The sequence below is a fragment of the Curcuma longa genome, chromosome 8, assembly GCF_044706935.1.
Source record: "Curcuma longa cultivar G26 ecotype Majalengka, Jawa Barat chromosome 8, ITB_CL_G26_1.1, whole genome shotgun sequence".
Taxonomy (NCBI): domain Eukaryota; kingdom Viridiplantae; phylum Streptophyta; class Magnoliopsida; order Zingiberales; family Zingiberaceae; genus Curcuma; species Curcuma longa.
The window spans coordinates 5,099,021-5,122,631 of NC_133868.1; the positions used below are offsets into that span (position 1 = coordinate 5,099,021).

A 23,611-nucleotide genomic window follows, 5' to 3' on the forward strand; every position below is an offset into this window, starting at 1 on the left:
ACGCTGGTCCGCTATGATAATTAGAGGAACAAATAGCCTGTAAGAAACAAGAGCACTTGCAACAGGCAATTGATCTTCCAAACTCAGTACACTTAATGAGCTCGACTTCTGTTGCTCAACTATGGGACTCTTTAAATGGCCTAATGAAAACTGATTTAAAACACCTTATGAACATTGTCTCGTTGGTTTTACTTAATGGTATCTCTGCACACCTATGGAGATGGGAGGCAAATGGTTGATTCACAGTTGGCTTTTCTTATGCCAACTTATTTCACAAGCAATCTTAAGAACTATAAAATTCTCAATTTTAACTATCTATTTCTCAAGAACTATAAATTTCCCAGTTACAAGTTCAAGAGTTCTTTTAGCGCAAGAAATAAGTTCACTAATTGTTCCACAAGAAAGTTCCATATATAATTTCATTTAAATTTATGGTCATGTTGGTAAATGCAGTATTGCGTTTAGTTCTAACATGCTATAATTTCAATAGTATGCATCTAGTGATAATTGATAGTGAATACGGTGTTGTTGCTTTGCATAAAATTCAAAAACAACTAAGTCGAAGTTATAACTTTCCTGGTGTTCCTATTGAAGATCCTGTTAAAGCACCAAGAGAAAATGCAAGAGACAAAAACCAAAAGCTTGATTGATCGAATAGAGAAGCAGTGCCTTTAAATAGGCCTTTTACAAGAGAAGATTTCAACCTTATCTCCTATTTAATAGGATCTAAAAGACTAATCGATAAACTAAAACTAGGATAATTATGATGTGGATAAAACTTCTACAATTTAATAGGATAAAACTTCTAAATCTTATCACCCTCCCTTAAACTAAATGTTTGAAAAACATTCAGTTTAAGAATTATCAAATGTGCAGACTCCAGTCAGCTTCCTTAGCCTTTGAAATGTAGATAACTTCAATGGCTTGGTCATAATATCAGCAATTTGATCTTCACTTGTGCAGAAATAAAACTCAATTACTCCATCCTTCGTCAAGTCCCTTAAAAAATGAAATCTGACATCTATGTGCTTGCTTCTTCCATGCATGACAGGATTTTTAGAGAGTTTAATAGCTGAACTATTGTCACAATAAATTTTAACAGCACCTTCTTGCTTGAAATATAACTCTTCAAGTATTTTCTTTAGCCAAATTGCTTGAGAGGCACAAACTGTTGCAGCTACAAATTCTGCTTCTGTTGTGGATAAAGTCACAATTGGTTGTTTCTTTGAACACCATGAAACAGCTGCTGAACTCATCATGAAAATGTATCCTGAGGTACTTTTTCTATCATCGAGATCACCTGCATAATCACTGTCAGTAAAACCAATTAAATCTGATTTTTCATTTTTCTTGTAGAACAAACCATATTCAATGGTTCCTTTCAAGTATCTAAAAATTCTCTTGGCGGCTTGAAGATGTATCTCCTTTGGACATTCCATGTATCTGCTGATAAGACTTACAGCATGCATAATATCAGGTCTTGTAGCTGTTAAATACATTAAACTCCCAACAATTTGCTTATAAAGTGTGTTGTCAACCTTCCTTCCTTCAGGATTTCGAACAAGCTTCAATCCTGCTTCAGTAGGCGTGTTAACAGAGTTGCAATTTTCCATTTGAAACCTGTCCAGAATTTCTTGAATATACTTCTTTTGTGAAATAAAAATTCCAGCTGCTGATTGAACTATTCTAATGCCCAAAAAATAATGCATCTTTCCAAGATCAGACATATCAAATTCAAGCATCATAGATTTTTTAAATTTTGTAATCATGGCACTATCATTTCCTGTAAAAATAAGATCATCCACATATAAGCAGACTATGAGCAGTTTCCTTCCATCTTCACACTTTGTAAAAAGTGTATGCTCATATGGACATTTTTTAAACCCCTCCTTGGAAAAATATGCATCTATGCGACTATACCAAGCACGTGGAGCTTGTTTCAGTCCATATAATGCCTTTTTGAGTCTGTAAACTTTATTTTCACATCCATATTTTATATAACCAGGTGGTTGATCAATAAATACCTTTTCTTGAAGATCACCATGCAGGAATGCTGATTTAACATCCAATTGGAAGATAGGCCAAGATCGTTGTGCTGCCAATGCTATCACCAATCTAATTGTGTCAAGTCTTGCCACTGGTGCAAAGACTTCTTTGTAATCAACACCAAATTCTTGTTTGTAGCCTTTTGCAACTAAGCGTGCCTTGTACTTGTCAATTTCACCATTTTCTTTTAATTTTGTCTTGTATATCCACTTGACCCCAATTGTTTTATGCCCTTTTGGAAGATCAGTTAATTCCCATGTATTATTCCGTTCAATAGCTTTAATTTCTTCATCCATGGCCTTTCGCCATTTTGATTCCTTGACAGCTTCTTCAAAAACTGTAGGATCACAATCGGAAAATAGGGCAAAATATGTAAGTGGATCATCAGATTGACCAATGCTAGTTACCTCGTAATCTGCCATCCAAGCAGGTCTTCTTCTAGTGCGTCGAGGTAGTTCTTCACTTTCTGTAGTTGGCAAGCTTGGAATGTCTACTTCATTTTCTGATGAACGTTGTTGGTTATTTTCTGTTGTTGATTGCTGCTCTTCATCAATTCCATCAAAGTTGGTAGGTATTTGTTCTTCAGTAAAATTGTTATTCCATTGCCAAAATTTTCCTTCTTCAAAAACCACATCTCGGCTGATAATAATTTTCTTAGTGATAGGATTATAAAGCTTATAAGCTTTTGATTGATCACTAACACCAAGAAATATACATTTTTCTCCCTTGTCATCAAGCTTGATCCTCTTCTGATCTGGAATATGAGCATAAGCAATACATCCAAAAATTCTAAAATAATCTACCTTTGGTTTTTGATTGCTCCATGCTTCTTCTGGTGTCATATTCTGAACTGCAAGTGTAGGACTTCTGTTTAATATGTGGATACTCCAGTTGACTGCTTCAGGCCAAAAAGCTTTTGAAATACCACATTTTGCCAAAAGACTTCGCACCATATTTAAAATAGTGCGGTTTTTTCGCTCACAAACTCCATTCTGTTGAGGAGTATAAGCTGCAGTTAGTTGCCTTTTAATTCCATGATTCTCACAAAAATTAGAAAATTCTTGTGAAATATATTCTCCCCCACGATCTGTGCGTAAAACTTTGATTGGACTGCCTGCTTCTTTCTCAACTAGTGCTTTATAGCTCTTAAAAGCTGCAAATGCTTCAGATTTTTCTTGCAAAAAATATACCCAAGTTTTCCGACTAAAATCATCAATGAAAGTGATTATATATCTCTTACCTCCATTAGAACATGGATTAATTGGGCCGCACAAGTCGGAATGTACCAGCTCTAAAGCTTTCTTTGCTCTCCATGATTTTCCTTTTGGAAAATGGTTTCTATGTTGTTTGCTAACAACACACTCTTCACAGATTTCAGAAGGAGCAATAATTTGAGGAAGTCCAGTTACCATATGTTTCTGCTGCAAAGTCTTCAGTCCACCAAAGTTTAGATGGCCATAACGAAAATGCCATAGCCATGAAACATCATTCACCTTTGCTGAAAAACATGGATAATTGATATTGTTCAAGTATAGTGGGAACATGCGATTCGTTGTCATGTTGACTTGAGCAATTAAACCCATCTTTGCATCATGAATTTGACATACTCCATCTTTAATAGAAATCTCATACCCTTTTTCTTGCAGCTGACCAATACTAAGGAGATTGGTCTTTAGATCTGGGACAAAAAGGACATTAGATATTGTATGAGAAGAATTTCTTTTGGTTTGGATAGTTACCATTCCTTTTCCCATAACAGAAACTGTAGAGTTATCACCAAACTTGACTGTGTTGCGGAATGATTCATCCAGTTCAGAAAATGCCGCCTTATCTCCACACATGTGATTGCTGCAGCCAGTATCCAGATACCACATGTTTTGCTGAGTTTCTTCATTTACATGGCACACCATTAGGAGAGAGACTTCTTCTTCCTTTTCAACAAAGTTAGATCTTTCTTCATATTGCTTGTTCAGATTAGTACGACATTCTGACTGATAATGACCATACTTATGACATCTATAGCATTCAACATTAGACTTATCTACTGATTTATATTTATAAGTTGTTGAATGATTACCTCCTCTTCCTCTTCCTCTTCCACGAGATTGATTTTCTTGGTGTTGGTGATGCTGTTGTTGGCCATCACGATAATTACTTCCTCTTGCTTTAAATTTTCCTCTTCCTTGCCTTCTATCTCCTCTTTGTGTTGTCTGATTTTCTGTTGAAACTTTCAATGCTTGCTCCTCTTTGTCTTGCTGGTTGAGCTTTTGTTCATGAACCATCAAAGAACTCTGCAACTCATCAATTGTAAGTTGATCAATATCTTTTGACTCTTCAATTGAACAGACAACAAAATTAAATTTTGGTGTCATTGATCTAAGAATCTTCTCAACAATGGTGACGTCTTGCATCTTTTCACCATATATCCTCATCTTGTTGGCAATCGTCATGGTTCTTGCAAAGAAATCTGAAACAGATTCCCCAGACTTCATGCGTAAAGTCTCAAATTCTGTCCGAAGACCTTGAAGCTGCACCCGCTTGGCCTTGGCATTCCCTTGATACTTCTTCTTCATGCAATCCCAAATATCCTTGGATGTATCTTTGCTAAGAATTGTCTCCAAGGTTGCTCGATCTATGGCTTGGAAGAAATAGTTCTTTGCCTTAAGATCTTTCAGCTTCAATGCATCTAACTCTGCCTTTTGTGCACTCGTCAGAGTTTCTCCAGTTGTTGGCTCTGCTACTCCAGATTCAACAACCTGCCAATACTCCTTGGATCTCAAGAAGTTCTCCATTAACATGCTCCAATGGTCATAGTGACCATCAAAGCGTGGAATCGCAGCTTGCACAAAGTTATTTTCGGATGCCATTGAAGGGAATTCGGAATCAAAATGAGGAGAGAAAAAATATCAAATCCAGAAATATTAGAGATATACCCACGACGGCGTAAGGAAATCTCCGACGCTCTTCTGTTTCACAATGTCTTGGCCAGATCTGACCCCACTGTCACCTCCTGCCTTCTCCTTCGATTTTTTTTCACTGCTACCAGCGGACCTCTACTAGCGCAAACCACCTTGTCTGAAAGAGACGGTGGCCTTTCTGTGTTGCTTGTCTTTGAACAAGAACAATGATGACAAATGTGTTAAAGGGAAGGACCTCTTGCTTGCTTGCGTGGATCCCAAAGAAAAGGATCGGCCAAAAAAAACCTCACAACGAAAGGTTGCACAGAGAGTAGAGAAGGAGGAAAGTGAAGGGGGGAAGGGCTCTGATACCAATGTTAAAGCACCAAGAGAAAATGCAAGAGACAAAAACCAAAAGCTTGATTGATCGAATAGAGAAGCAGTGCCTTTAAATAGGCCTTTTACAAGAGAAGATTTCAACCTTATCTCCTATTTAATAGGATCTAAAAGACTAATCGATAAACTAAAACTAGGATAATTATGATGTGGATAAAACTTCTACAATTTAATAGGATAAAACTTCTAAATCTTATCAGATCCAACATCAAGATATCATATATTATAAAAACGCTATCACAAATTTAAACTTAATTCAAGGAACTGACCCACTAAATGTCAGATAGTTAAGCAAACTACTAGTTTCTGATAGAACAAATGCTGCAAACAAAGACAGGGGAAGCAATAGCAAAGTTTGCAATGAACACTAACCTTGGTTTAATTTCCTGCATTCCTAGCAGCGTTCTTATGGAGTACCTCATCCTAGCCAACCTTCGTTATCGAACTCATCTCCTATCGTTCACCGATTCGTTCATGACAAGCATCAGCTAGGACTCGACAAGCAAAATTCATCCTATCTGCATTAAGTGAACGAACTCTAAATGACCTCAATCAATTCACCAAACGTTAAGGAATAAATAAAAAAAAGTCGTTATAAAATAATCCACCTGATTATTTCACCCGATCCGCACCTTCCCCCATTCGTCAACCAAATCACGCGAAACCCTAACGCGGATTCTGATTTCCTACATCCAATCCAGAGAATGTAATCGATACATCAGACTATGATCAAACAAAAAAGGAGAAAAAGACATTTGCAAAGATTTCATACACAGATCAACAGAGAAAGGCCCTTCAACAAAAAAAAAACATGAGAAGTAGCGACGAATTGCTCAAAATCGACGACTTAACTTCATGATCCACTAAGAAAAGCAAAGGGATTGAAACAAATAAAGAATACCTTCAAAATACGGATCGAGTTGATTCGCAGAAGAGGGCGAGCAAAGGGAGGAGGATACCATAGAGAAAGGAAGGAAAGCATGCTTCCCGCGCTCGCTTTGTAGACAGCGGTTCAAAGTGAGCTTGTGGGCATCTACAGTCGACAACCGAACAGTGAACTCCTTTTTATTGGGCCTAGTTGGGCCATACATTGTTCGCGAATAAAAAAAATACATTTTCTTTCAAAGCACTCATTTTAATTTCCGATTTAATATGACGTCGTGCTAACTCTTCTGCAAACGGTGGAATCCGCCATCTTAGCAGCCCCACACGGTCGACTCCACGATCATCTGTGAGAAGGTAAATCGAGAAATTACAGTTGGTCACGACAGCAAGAGGATATGTCCTCTTTTGCAAGTCTGCTGTGTCGTAACTAACTTAACTATACCCCGGAGGCAACGTCGTGCTAACTCTAACCATCTTTCTTCCTTTAACCTGGACATTATTAAAGACTTCAAGCAAACAAAAAAACAAGTGTTTTTATCTAAAATGTTAAAATATATATATATATATATATATTTTTTTTTTTTATCAAAGGGCACTCTCTCTATCAATTTTCAACTGCTATCCAAAATTAAAAGTGAATATTTACATTGATAAATAATTTTTTCAGTTTTATATTTAAAAAAAAAATAAAATAAAGCACATTTGTGGTATAAAAAAATAAGCATGAAAAAAACACATGAAATATAAAACAATAAATATTTTCGCAAGCAATAATGGCGCCAAGCCTAGAACATCGTTAATTAAAAAATACGGAAAAGAGGGAAAATGAAATTGAAATTGGCATATTTCAAAACTAAATCGATTTGGAATAGAGACCTGAACGAGATGGGCATTGGCCAACGGCTGGCCTTGCCTTCAAGAAGGGGCCCACCTCAAATATAGTATTTTTTTCGATCATCTGCAAAATTGCCATTTTAGAAATTGCTATAATAATCAAAACAAACTATTATAATACTTGTCATTTCAAATATTCATTTTAAAATAAAAAATAATAGTAATCACGAGCTTCACGCATTACCTTCTAAAACACACTACCCTAAGGCTTAATGCTCTTAAAGTTATTTTATTAATATCATTTTTATTCAACTGCTAAATTATCATACTAAGAATTATTTTAAATATATATTAAAAAATATTAAGATGCATTTTCTTATTTTTGAAATCTTGAGCTATTTAAAAAAAAATTTAAACATTTTAAAAGTTACCCATAATAATGAACTACGAACCGGTTCGGCTCGTTTGCCGTTTCGCCCTTTTTCTGGCGTCATTTGGGGCTGTTTAGACTTTTGATAAATAGCCCAGCTGAGTACATTGCTCCCCGTTTTCTCTTCCCTTTCAAGCATTTTTCTGTCGAGTTGAATTGAATCGACGATGCCCGTCCCTTTTCGTCCCCTTATTCTCCGGCGGCGGGAAGAGGAACCGAGGCGTCGGCGACGCCCTTTCGCACGGATCATCTTCGTCGTCTTACTCCTCCTTGTCTTCGTCGGAGGACCGTCGGCCGTGGCCGGGGAGGAGGCGCCCGACAGCAATGGTGCCGACGGCGGCGGGGAAACGCTGTCATACTCGAAGCTATCTGGGATCATCATCCCCGGGTTCGCTTCGGCGCAGCTTCGGGCGTGGTCGGTGCTTGATTGCCCCTACTCTCCTCTCGACTTCTATCCCCTCGACCTCGTCTGGATCGACTCTACTAGAGTAATTTTATGAACACATTCGTAACCCTTAATTTCTTTATTATTTGATCTTGTACATGAAATCGACTCTTTAGGAAGTTCCCGGTATGCTCTTTTGAATTAATGCCGTGGTTTGGGTGGGTGCTTTATGTTTGATCGAATCGAGCTATTTTAGTTTGTCGACTAGGTTTACATGATTCAATGATGAATGTGATGGGTTGGGTGCTTAAAATTTCATGACCTGCAGATTCTCTCTGCCGTAAACTGTTGGCTCAAGTGTATGTTGCTGGATCCATACAACCAAACTGATCACCCGGAGTGCAAATCTAGGCCGGATAATGGTTTGTCTGCAATCACAGAACTGTGTCCTGGTTATATCACTGGTAACGTCCTGTTCAACTACTTATTACTTCACTGCTTTGCATTAGTTTTTTAGCCAAAATAATTTTCTACCTTTGATGGCCAAATCCCACTTGATAGTATTTCTGGCTTAAACACTAAAAACTTAATTGCTTCTATCTTGTACCTTTGTGATTTGGAAGTGTTTAAATCCGTTTACTGAATATCTCCTTTGTTATGTTTTTGTGATATAAAACTTTGCTTATTGTTTGTAGAAGCTGAACTGCTTCTTTGATGCATCTCTATGAGTTGCTTATGTGAGGCTGTTTCAAACTTAGTACTTTAAAATTCATCCAACGACCTTATCCTTTGTGTTATTGCATGTTTATAGAAACTTTATATTCTTTTGAATTTGCTGTTCTAACTAGAAAATAGTCATGATAATGCTTGGAGATATAGGTATATTTTTGAATGATTTTATTTTTATAGGCAGTTTTTTCAGGTCCTCTTTCTTCAGTATGGAAAGAATGGCTGACATGGTGCATTGAGTTTGGCATTGAGGCTAATGCAATAATTGCTGTTCCTTATGATTGGAGGCTATCAGCTTCAAAGCTTGAGGAGCGCGATCTTTACTTTCACAAATTAAAGTTTGTACATCTTTTCATTCTTACCCACACATTAGAATACCCAATTTGCAAAACTCTCTTGCTGGATTTCATAGTCCTGCCAGTATAAATATTCTGAGATTTATCCTATATATATATATATATATTGTTTCAATAGTAAACCTTATAACCACACTGGTCCAGGTGGCTAATTGTGAAATAATACTTTTCTTAACAATCTTTGCTTCCTAGGAATTGACCGATTCTTGTCCTTGCCATGATAGGTTAACGTTTGAAACCACCCTCAAGCTTCGTGGAGGCCCATCAATAGTATTTGCTCATTCTATGGGAAACAATGTTTTTAGGTACTTCTTAGAGTGGTTAAAGCTTGAAATAGCACCAAGACAATATATCCAGTGGCTAGATGAACATGTGCATGCTTACTTTGCTGTAGGTATGCTCTCTTTTCGTTGAAGTCTTCCCTAGTTATCCCGTCTAAAGGTTGTTTTTCATGACATTTTTTTCTCTCGTTCTTGCAATTAATTCCAGGTTCTCCTCTTCTTGGCTCAACAGAAGCACTTAAAGCGTCTCTATTTGGAGAAACATTTGGACTTCCAATTGCTGAGGTAACTATTTTCTGCATCCTTATTGTCTCAACTGATGATTAATTTTTTTATCCTTTAGCTATTACTCAAAGATTAAAACACTAGTACCAATCTCAATGACTTTCAGACTAATACACTCTGTGTACTGTACTGATCTAACCTTACAACAATAAACAATAAAAATGATATAAACAATCATTTCTTACATGTGCACTCGTACTTTAGTATCCTTTATGTATCAAAATAAAAGCACTTTCACCTTAGTCTGGTTGAAATTTGGCACTCCTCTTGTTCCCTAGTTGGACTGGAAATTTCAACTCCACTGTGTGGTATGGTACAAAATTTTGAACCCTGGTAATGATTTTGGCTAGCTCCTTATTGTTTGTCTCACTGCGATATTTGGTGTTTTTTGTTGGCACATATCAAGACCTGGGTTGTGTTTGCTTCCGTTGGAACTCTGGATAAAAGGTATTATGAAGGCTAATAATAGATTAGGCTGTCAGAAAGTAGAAAAGAAAATTAAACATTTAAAAAAATTCTTTGTTTGCGGGGAAAAAAAGGGGGCATTCACTGAAAATTTTGCTCCTATCCAATTCTTTCCTTTAGTAAGTACAGGGCTTACCAACTAGCTCACTCTTAGAAATATTGACACCTACATATATTACAAGCACCATGCTGATCATGTTCATTCTACCGTGTTAGCATGCTGATCAACTCACTTGAGTTCGCATGTTTAGCATCTAAACTTGTGATTGAGGTTGATTATGATATTTTGAAGAACTATGAATAAGCTTTTAATGTGTGTTCTAGTTAGTTTATTACTGTTGCCCTAGTGGTTTTGCAATACAGTTCAAAGTGAAGTATGCTAAATTTCATAACTTGCAACAGATCATATATTCTTACAACTCTAGAAAAGTATGACCATGTACTTTTTATGTCACGGGTTTCTTTCATAATCATTTGTCTGTATTAAATTTTCTTCTGCATTTCATAGGGAACTGCAAGGTTGATACACAATTCATTTAGTTCTTCTTTATGGTTGATTCCATTCTCAAAGTACTGCAAGGCAGATAACATATATTGGAAACATTTTTATGAGGGAAGGAAAGGTCACCATCACACCCACCATTGTGATGAAGTGGAATTTAAGACGATGTACTCTGGATGGCCTACTGATATTGTTAATATTGAACTTCCTTCTGCTCCTGGTACTGATAAACCTTTTACTCATACAAAGTCATCTTAATGTGTTAGATGAGATAATACCTTCTTTTGTAGGATTTGAAGCATACCCATCAATTTCAAAGGTTGCTCAAGAGACTAGCATGGAATGTGGAAGGCCTGATCAGTTGTCTTTTAATGCAAGAGAGGTTTCAGATGGTACCTTATTTAAAGCAATAGAAGACTATGACCCTGATAGCAAAATTCAGTTATATCAGCTCCATAAGTAAGTTTTAGTTTCCACTACACAAATTCTCCTTATTCCAATTGCACATAGCCATGTGCTTTAAATTAAGTTTGTTTGATTTATCCATGATATCAGGGTTCAACTATCTTCGGTACGTGGGATTTGATTATGTGGCATGTGTTGGTACAATCATGCATAAGTGGATGAGTTCGATTATATGATTTTTATGAGTTTAGCAAAGGATTTAAGTTAGGCTAACATTGTGTTCACCAATCAAGTGTCTTAAGTATGCAGGTGCAGAATACTTGACAATTTATTGCAAGTGTGATTAAGTCAAAGTAGGTGAAGCATGGTCGGGTACTTGGTAGAAGATAAGTCAAGTAAAGGCTAGCCAAAAAGAAAAGCTCAACCAGTGTTGACAAATGAAGAAATTCCAAGTAAGGGTCAGATTCTTAGTGAAACAATGAAAGTCCAACCGGAGTTGATACAAGAGTTGGCAAACAAGAAGTTTTGGTAGGTCAAAGTTGATTGGGTACTACAAGAAATTTTGGGGGTAAGAGCTCTTGGTATGCGAGTTGTGAGAGTTTACGAGAAATTTGGATTTGGGTATAACATTTTCTTACGTATAGACTCCACCAAGGAACAAGTGTTTCAGGACCATAGTTGATGGTGAAGTCAACTAACAAGTTGAGTCAAATAATCTGCTTGCAAACAGAAAGGTTGAATAATTTTATGATGGAACGATTAAATGATGACTAAGTTGACTGATTCAAAATTAATTAATTTGGTAGTCAACTAAAGGAAGCCTAGTCCGCTAAATACCTACTTCTCGTGAATAGAAATGTTCTTTTCTAGGATAAGTCAATTGAACCTCACAAAAATCTATTGAAGTTGATTTAGTCAACTAAGTAGTCAATTGAAGTTTTATCTCAAATAAATAAAATGTCAATGTCTCTGTTTGGAGTGGAGTGACTGAGGCAATTGAGTTAATGCTTTGATTTCAAATATAATATTAGCTAAACAAAATAGGATCTCTTGCATGAATCGACTAAGAATATAATAGGATATTGAATTGACTCAACCTTTGATTGCTAGGGAATCAAGCCTGCATTCTTCTCCAAAGGAGTTGACTCACATGTGTCTGAGTTAACTCGCATGGATGTTAGTTGATTGGAAAAGCATAAAGTCGATTGAGGACAAAGTTAGCAATACAAGTCTTCTCTTCCATGATTTAAGATCCAATCAATCAATGAATTAAACGAGTCGATTGATATTAATATAGAAACCCATCAATGTCGATCCCAAGTCCGGATGAAAAAGGACGAAGGTTGCACATTAGGTTGCCAGCCAGTGTGAACTTTTAGGCAAATGTTCAATGAATGGATTTATCAAATTATTGTGATAATGCTAGGATATTCCCTGGAAGGAACGCGTTGCAGGATCTGACTATAACATTTCGGCAAGAACTGCTACATCTTTATGAGAACTTGAGTGAAGTGTTAAATATGCAAAATTTCTCATACTATAGGTTGGGTAAGAACAATTATTATACGAAAATTAATTGTCTAAGATTTAGAATATAGAATTTAGAATGTTCACTAGTAAAGTATTGGAGGTAGTAGATATGATAATTAGAAGAAGAATTAATATTTTATGTGTACGAGAGATAAAATGTGTTGCATAGAAGGCAAAGATGATAGAGAATTCAGATTTTAAGTTATAGTACACAGAAATGAATAAAACAATAAATGAAGTAGGTATTATTATTGATAATTCGCTAAAAGATAAAATAGTAGTAGTTAGAAAGGGAGATGGGATTATAGCGCTCAAGATAGTGGTGACGAAAGAAACTATTAATGTAATTAACATATATGCACATCAAGTAGGATTAGATGAACACACCAAATCTAGATTTTTGTATGACCTAGATGAGGTATTATAAAGCATTCCACCAATCAAAATGATTTTAATAGGAAGAGATCTAAATGGGTATGTAAGAGTGAAAAATGAGGAATATGATAGCGTGCATAAGGATTATGGATTTGAAACAATAAATGAAGAAGGAAAAACTATATTGGATTTTGCGATAACATATAATCTTATACTAGCTAATACGTTTTTTAAGAAAAGAGAAGAACATTTGGTCATGTTAAAAAGTGGAAATAATAAATTGCAAATTGACTTTCTTATGGTTAAGAAGAGAATAGAAAGATTTGTAAAGATTGTAAGGTCATCTTTAGAAAACTTAACTACCCAACATAGGTTACCTACCCAGCATAGTGTTAATAGAAGAAAAATATACATGATTCCTAGAATTAAGTAGTAGAAGTTAAAAGATGAAAAGAAATATATATTTAAGGAGAGGGTAGGAAAGTATTAGGAGAAATATATAGCGGCTCAAATATAACATAGGATGAGATGGTATCAAAATTGAAAATAGTATTCAAAAGTGTACTCGGTGAGTCAAAGGGGCGTGTACTACCAATTAAAGAATTTTGATGGTGAAATGAGAAAATAAAGGAAAAACAAATAGTTTATAGGATATTATACACTTGTAAAAACGATGAAAATTTTAAAAAGTATATAGTAGTCAAGAAAAAAATCAAGAAAGCAATTTTTAACGCTTATATCGAAAATTAGATACAAAAAACGCAAAAAAGACATTTATAGAATAGCTAAATCAAGAAAAAGAAAGACAAGAAATCTCATCCAAATAAGATGTATTAAAGATGAATACAATAGGGTGGGTGTTATTAAATGATGAGGAAATAAAATAACAATGGAAGAGATATTTTCATTAACTTTATAATGAAGTTTTAGGTGATCAACTTAATTTAGGTAATTTAAGTATGTAAAATGAGTATAGAAATTTAAATTTTTATCCTAGAATTCAAATTTCAGAAGTAGAATAAATTTTAAATGGGATACACAATGGAAAAGTAGTTGGACTAGATGATATTTTGATAGAGGTATAGAAGTATTTAAGAAAATAAAGTATTGAATGACTTATAAAGTTATTCAGTCTAATATTAAAACGAAAAAATGTATGAATAATGAAGGATAAGTACTCTAGTTCCTTTATATAGGAATATAAGAGATGTATAAAATTGTACAAACTATAAGGGTATTAAATTAATAAGCCCATGAAATTTTAGAAAAGAGTAATAGAAAAAAGACTAAGGAAAGAGACTACGATGATCGAAAATCAATTTGGGTTTATGCTTGGAAAGTCAACAATAGAAGTTATACATTTTCTTAGGCAACTAATTGAAAAGCATTAGGAACGAAAGCAAGACTTACACATGACATTCGTCGATTTAAAAAAAAGTTTATAATAAAGCCCTAAGGGAAATTATATGAAGAATTCTAGAAAAGAAAAGTATTAGCATAGTTTATATTGAACTAATTAAATATATGTATGAGATTGAGGATATAATGACAAAAGTGAAAAGTCCAGGTAGATTAATCGAAACGTTTCCTATAAGGATAGAGTACATCAAAGATCAGCTCTAAGTCCCTATTTTCTTACACTAATCATGGATGAACTCATTGGACACATCCAAGATACGGTACCACGGTGCATGTTATTTACAGATGATATTGTTTTGATAGATGAAACACATGAATCAATAAATGTTAAATTCGAATCTTGGCAAGAAACGCTAGAAATGAAAGGTTTTAAACTTAATAAAGTAAAGACACAATATATAAAATTTAAGTTTAACAATATTAGATGTAATGAGATAATTGTTAAGATAGAAGATGACGAGTTATCTGTAACTGAGAGTTTTAAGTATTTAAAATCACTTTTACAAATGGATGGAGGGATTGAGAAATGTCTTATATAGAACATAAACGAGATGGTTGAAATGGAGCAGAACGTCAGGTATTGTTTGTGATCGTAAAGTACCTCTAAGGCTTAAAAGAAAATTTTACAATACGACGGTTAGATCTGTCATGTTATATGGAGTTGAATGTTGTCTATGAGTCAAGCATATGAGCAGAAGATGAGAGTCGTAAAGCTGAGGATGTTAAGGTGGATGTGCGGACATACAAGAATAAATAAGATAAGAAATGAAAATATTAAAAAGAAAAATCAGGGTTGCAAATATTGAGGGAAAACTCTAGGAGACAAGTTTAAGATGGTACGGACATGTACTTAGATAACTAATAAATACTTCAATTAGATGATGTGAAATTATTACAAATGCGCATATCAAATGAGGAAGAGGAAAACTAAAAAAGATTTGGTTAGCAATAATAAAATAAGATAAAAGTTATTTCAATATAAATGATGATATAGTAAGGGATAAAATCTAATGACGTAGAAGAATCCATATAGTCGATCCTACCTAGTGGATAAGGTTTAGTTGTTATTATTGATTGATATTAATACAAAGCAATTGTTGGACATTAACTATGACCATTTGGAGTACTATAAAAGGAGGGAAAGGGAAGTTTGAAAAATAATAATGTTTTGGTTGGAAAAACTCACATTCTCTTGATTTTCCAATGTAAAATTTGTATTAAGTTATTGTGTTTATTTTATTTTCATTTCAAACTTAAGGTCTACACTTATTTTTTATTTATCTGGAAAAGGGTCTCTCCGCCTCTAGAAGGTTCCATTAAAGAGAAAAATAATAGTTTTATACGGGTTGATCCACCTTACAAGTCCATAGCTCATGGAGTAGGAACTTCGGTTTTGAACCGCGTAAAAAGAACCAAATCTTTATTGGGTTTTTTAATACTGCTCATTACATTTTCGCTGTTATTAACTTATATTTATGATCTTTATTGCACTTGAGTTCTGTTAAAGTTTCCCCCTATTCAAACCCCTATTCTGTCATTACTTGATCCTAGCATGTTCCCATTATCATTGCCTTACTGGAATAAACTAAGATTTTGGCCATACTGATCACACAGGCACATACATAGAGATGCAACAGTAAAGCTAATTATAGAAGACAGATTTTCATCCGAGGTTTCTCCTCCCACACAATTCACTGCATTTAAGTTGGTGTGCCCATTGGAGGGCATGAAGCAATCAACATCTTAGGACTGAGTAGTTAATCTTCACGCAAAACTTAGTTGTTAATGTTTTGTTCGGTTGTGGGCCCATAAGTGTTTCCTTTTTGTTGTTTGGAGTGGAGAGGAGCTAGCTATCTTCTTTAATGATTTTTTTCCATTTTCCATAATTGGCAACCAAACACAACCCTCCTCCTTTATCTGGATTTAGGATCAGCCATAGCAGAGTTTATTTGCCACTAGATCTCCCTGAGGATAAAGGCTTGGTTGTTGTTTGTTGTTTCATTCTCCATAATTTTTCTTGGACAAGTATGCTTCTTCATGGGTATTACTAGTTAATAGCACCAATTTCATTCATAGTTCTACTAAAATTTTGAGTGTTATGTTTTTTTAGTTTCTATCTGGGTGATCCAGTGTTGAATCCTCTTACACCTTGGGAAAGGCCGCCATTAAAGAACATATTTTGTATATATGGTATTGATTTGAAGACTGAGGTATGTGTTATTTACATTTCTTCAATTCCTCATATGCAAACTCTATTGAGCTTCTGCAGTATCTGTATCTCTTCATTATCAATTATTTCTTGCAGCTGTCTTGCAACATTTTCATTAAGTCCATATCTTTGATGTTGTTCTGAAGCTAACCAAGATGAAGTTCATAAATTTTAATTATGTTCTTATGTTGTGTTAGAAACTGGAGGTGACTCTACTACAAATTCTAATCATTGTGTGTTCTATTTGGGCAAATTGTCAGCACATCCTGGTACCACTGACATTATCATTGTGTAGCAAAGAAAAAAAGAGAATAGAGGGAAGACAAGTTTTTTTTTTTTTTTTAGGAAAAAAAAACATTTAAATAAATGAGATTTTTTTTTTTAAAAAGAAACATTTAAACAGAAGAAATCTGGTTGTATATTGAATTTGTTTTAGAATAACAGATGAGAAATCTGGTTGTACGGGTTATTGCCAAAGGCAAGGTAAAGCTTTGTTTCCCCCGGACCCCGCATGGCGGGAACTGGGGCTGCCCTTTAGAATAATTTTTCTCTCATAAGTTTCTGTCATTCAGGGTGCAAAGCCTACAATTAAAATCTAGATTTGTACTTCTTATATGACATATCTATTTCTTTACACAGACTTGGTTTGATCCTTGATAAAATAGATCTTGTTCGGTCAATTGTTTGCATATATAGATTATTATGTTTTATGTTGTACTGATTATAGTTACCTAATTCACTTGTATGACTAATTCTATTGATTCACGTCATCATAAGATATATAAATTATAAAAAAGCTTGAATTAGGTTAATTATCACTGCATCATATGATGCTGATTTCTTCTATTGATGGCTTGGTGCCTTTTCTTGTTTTTATCTTTCTTTTCACTGCTAAACCTTTCTTTTAATTTTGTAATCATTCATGTTGCTATACCCTAACATGTAACCGCAATTGCATCTATCTTAATATATGTTCCACTCTTCTTCTCCATGGCTGTTTGGATATGATCAAATCATAACTATCAGTTGCTCACCATGTTTTTTTATCGGCATCTAGTGATTTTATTTAACCATTCTACTTGGCGTGCTTCCTCCTCCACAGCTCATGAATAAGAAATGGATAAAAGACAAAATGGCATAAAATATTAGTTCTAAGTTGTACTTAATGTTTGATGACATTCACAAAGTGATTGGCAACTCTTGATTGTGAAAACAAGAAACCGAGTGATAAAAACGAGACTATGGAATTGCTAGTCTAAATAAAGCTTATCGGTCATTCTGGGTGGCCGCTTATATCCTATATAGTCCTTTGATGGTTAACTTTGTTGATTTACAAGGATACAGTGACGTGAGGTTATCTAGCTTCTGACACAATGTTTGTCTGGTTAATGGTAGAGTATAAACTAAGATTATATTTTAGTTTATTAGACCACATAAAATAATTTATGTTAGCTATTTAGATAAATCTATCTGATGTTTGAACTACATGCTGGTTAAAAAGATTGCTGCATCTGTGAAACAGGTTGGATACTATTTTGCCCCAAGTGGCAAGCCATATCCTGATAACTGGATCATGACTGATGTGGTCTATGAATATGATGGAACCCTGCTTTCAAGGTAAGTTTCATCTAAATGAGATGATGTTTCCATAATGCATTTATTAGTTGGATTATGAATATTGGCTTATTTGATATGATAAACTTGGGAATGCCATTTGCTATGTAGTCTAACTAAGAAGTGGCAACACCAAACAAAGCAGGAATTAGGAGCTTCTCTCAACTAAATGAGCTTGTAGGCATTAGGATGATTGATGTGGCTGAGAATTTTCTCAGACAACTTTTGTTTGAATGTTTGTTTATGGTGATTGAATCCATGATCAAATTTCATTAATTATCAAATTAGACAACTAACATCTCATCCATGATGTAATTCATGCCTGAGTTGAACAAAGTCTGTTAACAACGAATTCTGAAATTTAATTCAACACTTTTCTTCAGTTTATTCACATGGTCATGAATAATCTCTTTCATCAGTAAAGTTAGCTTGTCATGAGTTGGAAGTTTGAGCACAGCAAAAATTAATGAAATGGTTTCATCTTTTTGTCTTCGTAAAGGTGCATATTTTGTTTATTAATTATTTATTATATTAATCAGAATCATTAATCGAATGTATTTTTCTCATCAGATCTGGCAATTCAGTTAGTGGGAATCCTAGTCCTGTAAGTGGTGATGGAACGGTGAGTGTATGATGAGTAATCTGCCATCATCGTTAATGCATCTTCACCTTGGAATCCATGTAAACCATATGTTTCTGAATCTTGATTTTATTAAGTGCCTTCACATGTAGGTTTCCTACAATTCTCTTGCATGGTGCAAGACATGGCTGGGATCCAAAGTAAATATAACCAGGGCTCCACAAGTATGCTTCTGGTTAAGCTTCCCCTTCCAAGTTTTTGTTATATGCTTTCCTTTGATTGACTGGTTCTTGCAGAAACATTGGTCACACATTCTGATTTTACAAATAAATGAACCAAATAGTAATGGGGACAATAAATAGGTTTTGTCCTCTACTCCAGATTCTTTGTGACTATTTAGACATCGTGGTTCATTATTCAATAGCTTGGGTGTTGCAATTGTACTTGTACCATAAAGCTTGCATTGCAATCCAAGTAGTCGAACCAATTCAAATTTGAAATAGTTTTATCCAGCAGAAAAGAAACCATATATTTCAAAAGGGACATATGACTTGTAGTTTCAAGCATTCCTTAAGTATGCCTTATGCAAACACCTTGTACAAAATTCTTCAAGAAAAACCTAGTTCAATATTTTTACAAATATGACAGTGGGATGGTGAACGAAATCTAGGAGTCAATTTCTTCTTTTTGGGCTAGTCCATCAAACTACTCAGTTTCTGATTTCTGAAATAAAGCCAAATAGCATGAGCTAAACCAAACTGAACCGACGGGAGCCCATTTTGATTGATTTCTCAGTTTACTGTTCCTCTCCATCCAGCACCATAAATTTGCTCAGACATATCTTCACAATTCACCTAGATTTAATTTACTTGGATGAAAAGATGAAAGGGAGGGAGAGCGGGAAGGTCACATTATTGCTCATGGATATGTATTAGTAATATGTAGTTTTGTGTTGCTTTCCCCCTCCTCCCAACAATAAACCAAGCCTTAAGTGTCTGTAGGGCAAGTTTTTTTCTTTATCTTGATTGCTATGAGTCTAGTTCGAAACCTACAAGGCCATCTTGTGTCCATGCTAATTTTCCTGGGCTATACTGCTGTGTTACTAGCTTCTTAACACACCCCATCTATTTATTTTTATTTATATTATTTTTGAAAGGTAAGGGGAAGTTTATATTATGTTAGATCACATCTAGATACAAGGTGTCTGCATGTACAAAATCTGTCTACAAAAGAATCTTGTCTTCTTAAAATTCAGTAATCTAACCAAACTGCAAATTGGATGTTGTCTGGTTTCTTGGTCTTCCCTTGAAGATGTGAATATAGTTCACACAAGTTCACGTATTTATGTCTGATCCATTGAACCAAAGAACTATCATCCAAATGACATTGTAGCTCCAAGTAAGAGTTAAGGAAGCAAGCAAAAGAAATGCTGAGCCATGAAGAAGTGTCAGAAGAAATCACTTCTAATATCAACAGCTATTAACTTACATATTAGACATGCGTAAATGGTTAAGATGAATCCAATTAATTTTTATATTAGCTCTTGAATTTATAAGCTATAGAGATGAAAATAAAGTATCTATCTACTAGGTTACTGTTCTTTCTTCCAGACCCGGAGGAAAAAATTTGTGAACCTAGAAGTAGAAGATACAGAAAGTTACATTAGTACACGTCAAGGGATGCTGGATTTCTAATTGAAAGTGAAGTTTATATTTTGAATATTGGTCTTTCTATTCTTTATTCTTTCAATTAATTAGTTTCTCAATGATAACATCTTATTAGGGTGCAAAGAATCTGCTTGAATTTGGAAAAATTATGTTTTTTTTTGTTCTAATGCAGTCTGAACATGATGGATCTGATGTACAAGTAGAATTAAATGTAGAGCACCATCAAGGAAATGATTTAATTCCAAACATGACTAGAGCTCCCCGTTCCAAATATATAACTTACTATGAAGATTCTGAAAGTATTCCAGGAAGAAGGATGGCAGTTTGGGAGCTGGATAAAGGTATAGGTAGCAGGCTATGTGCCTATGTAGCTGTATGCATCTCTGTAATCCTTAGCTATCGATCCAACTAGTCACCATCATGTAGGTTATATGTACCGGGAGCACTTCATATCTACTTTACGAGACAAAATTATTTATAACTAGAATCAGCTGCTTTTGCATCTGAATGATTTAGTATTTATTCAAATGTTAGCTTCTTGCAATTCTTTCCTCTATAAATATGATAGTAGCATTATTAGTATATTTTTACTCAGAAGTACATGCGCCATTGAATGACAAGACGATTTAGTATAATGCATGTTTGTTTTTTTATATTCACTTTTACTATTGATGCATTAAAAGTGAATATAATAAAAAAAAACATGAGGAATAGTTGATTCCACCTAGTGGGATAAGGTTTGATTGTTGTTGTTTTTAATATCAATGCCAATACCCATAGAAGTTGCTGTAGCATCCAGCCTTTCAAATCACATTAGTCCCTCTTATTTATTAGCCCATATGCCATGATTTTTACAGCTCTACAACTTAATCTGGATACAGGTTTTGTAAACCAAACTTCTGAAACAATTCATATTTAGCTTCCACCATTAGTATCCTATAAACGTATGTATGGCACCCTTGAAGAAACCCCTATAAAACATTTACTATACTGGCATGCTTCAAGACAAGTAGCTAGAAAATTTTCCAAATTAGGTTAGAACATTCAGTGTGTTCTAAGTCCCTCATCTAAAAATTTTGGCTAATGTTTTGAGTTACATGTTTTATCCATTGTGTGCATGTGATCGTTTTTGATGGTGTGTTTACCTGACTTGGTTTTAGCATATTTACAGATTTGAAGATCCATGTGTGCTTGTAATAATTGAACCAATGCTTCTGTGCTAATTCTTCTAAATCTTTGTATTGAGCCTATTATTTCTGTTTTATAGCAAATCACAGGAACATCGTTAGGTCTCCTGTTTTAATGCGTGAACTGTGGCTTCAAATGTGGCATGATATACATCCTGATGCTAAGTCAAAGTTTGTGACAAAAGGTACCCTTTCATACTTTTCATCTGTCATACTTTTCTGTTAGGATTTTGGCAGTCAAGAGAAATTACATATGTGAACAGCTAAGCGCGGTCCACTTAGGGATGTTGATTGCTATTGGGATTATGCTAAAGCTCGTTGTGCTTGGCCAGAATATTGTGAATACAGGTTAGTTGGAAAATCTTCTTTATTTTGTATGGTTTCTAAATTTCCTAATTCCATGAACCAATGCTCTCTAATTTTTTTTTTCCAGGTATGTGTTTGGTGATGTTCATCTTGGACAAAGCTGCAGGTTGAAAAGTTCCTCGGAAGATCTCCTTACACACTATTTGTAAGGTAGGTCTCTTCTCACTCAATTTAAAATGTAATTCTCTAAGCTGTTATTTTTCTCTTGAATCAACTAATTTTCTTTTAGATTTAATAACTTTTGTTGGTTTGGTAATGATACGTGAACATGTTTAAAAATTATATATAAAAAAAAGGACAGCTTGGTGGACGAAGTTCCCGCCAATGCGGGGTCCCAGGAAAGAGTCTATTGTACGTAATCTTACTATGCTTTGCAAGAGGTTGTTTTCGAGATTCAAAACCGTGGCCTATAGGTCACACGGCAACAATTTTTTCGTTGCACCAAAGCTCCCATTCTATAAATAAATAAATATATATATATAATTAAGAAAATTGAATAAATTAGGGTTGAAGATACAAGGGAGATCTATGAACATCCTGCTTGAGACAAATAAAGATTCTTAAAAAATAATGATGATTACAATAACTATAACAATATAACCTTATGCACAGCTCAATGGACACAAGTTTTATATAGCTCGACTCTATAGAGAATCACATGGAACTTTCAATTATAATCATTCATTTTCTGTTGTGAACTCATCTATTCCTTATATATATATATATATGAATTCCAATTGAATGAGTTATAAAATAGAGGGCTATGAAGAAATTGTCTGAGTTCAATGATTGCTTTCATATTAGTATATTGTATTCCAAATAGTTAAAGACTCGTATTTTCTCTATTTAACTTCAGTTGACACGCTGCTTCCTTTTTTTCTTTTTTTTTTTGGCTAATTCTTGTTCTTTGTCCAAAGGTCCACAACTTTCTTCTGCTTGTGAATTATAGATCACGTTCTAGTTTCTAACACGATGTTAGTGTGCAGGGGATGTTGTAGATAAACTCCAAAAAAACTCTTGGGAGGAAGTCTAGAGTGGAGCGTTTTGATGGGGTGCCAAAGCAAAAATGTCATAGCCTAACCAGACGTATAACTAATTCTAGATGATAAAATGGGGTGGAATTGGTAGCCACTGCAGGGTTCATACCAAGCACCTCGCCGTGTCATTGCCATAGTTATCTCATTGTACATACTGAGCCATGAGTCACGGCTACAAACTTAGAGATTCAAAATTTTGATTTTCATCCGAATCTATGATTCATTTGTATTCAATTGCAAAGAAGTGACTGTTCTCAAATCCCATTTTTGGTGAATTTTGTCAATGTCGTCAAATTACTGACAATATTCTTCATATAAAAGCTTAATGATGAAAGTAAATTCGTATAGTTTAAATCTTCTGTGACACCAAGGGCACAGTTTAAATAAGCAAAATTATGCATTTGTAAGCTTGTTTTCTTATTTTTCAGTGCTCTACTATCATCCATTAAATTCAATTAAAGTATTGACATGACATTTGTCTGTTTAGCAAAATGCACAGATTCCCACACGAATACCTGATATTTAGGTTTTTTGTTAAGATTAATAGTGTTAGGGTGTTAATATTGTAAAGTGTAAATATTATATTTATTTAGTTTGGCTCTGTGCATGTTTCTTTCAATTGTCTTAATGGCATGTGGGTGTCATGTCGTGTTATATTTTAACACACTTTGTAAGTAATTGTTATGTTTTTTTTTTGTTTTGTCTTTTATGGCTTAATTTTAACATAATCT

General features: G+C 34.6%; 1 protein-coding gene across 1 annotated transcript; it reads left to right on the plus strand.

Annotated features, from left to right (window-relative positions):
• Positions 1-7,644: 7,644 nt before the first annotated feature.
• LOC141833486 (phospholipid--sterol O-acyltransferase) lies at positions 7,645-23,174 on the plus strand. Its single transcript, XM_074720945.1, has 16 exons — positions 7,645-7,976; positions 8,202-8,337; positions 8,796-8,940; positions 9,183-9,352; positions 9,448-9,524; positions 10,498-10,711; positions 10,782-10,950; positions 16,331-16,430; positions 17,952-18,046; positions 18,614-18,665; positions 18,776-18,847; positions 20,463-20,631; positions 21,558-21,662; positions 21,741-21,825; positions 21,911-21,993; positions 22,830-23,174. The coding sequence occupies exons 1-15, from the start codon at positions 7,656-7,658 to the stop codon at positions 21,990-21,992; spliced, it is 1,992 nt and encodes a 663-aa protein (XP_074577046.1). The 5' UTR covers positions 7,645-7,655; the 3' UTR covers position 21,993; positions 22,830-23,174.
• The last annotated feature ends 437 nt before the right edge of the window (positions 23,175-23,611 follow it).

What these genes read in the sequence shown, in the direction of transcription:
- LOC141833486 (XM_074720945.1), top strand. Translation starts at nt 7,656, where the DNA reads ATGCCCGTCCCTTTTCGTCCCCTTATTCTCCGGCGGCGGGAAGAGGAA. An exon ending in GCATGCTTACTTTGCTGTAG is followed by an intron (nt 9,353 to 9,447) that starts GTATGCTCTCTT and finishes AATTAATTCCAG; the next exon opens with GTTCTCCTCTTCTTGGCTCA. An exon ending in GTATTGATTTGAAGACTGAG is followed by an intron (nt 16,431 to 17,951) that starts GTATGTGTTATT and finishes TCTGTGAAACAG; the next exon opens with GTTGGATACTATTTTGCCCC.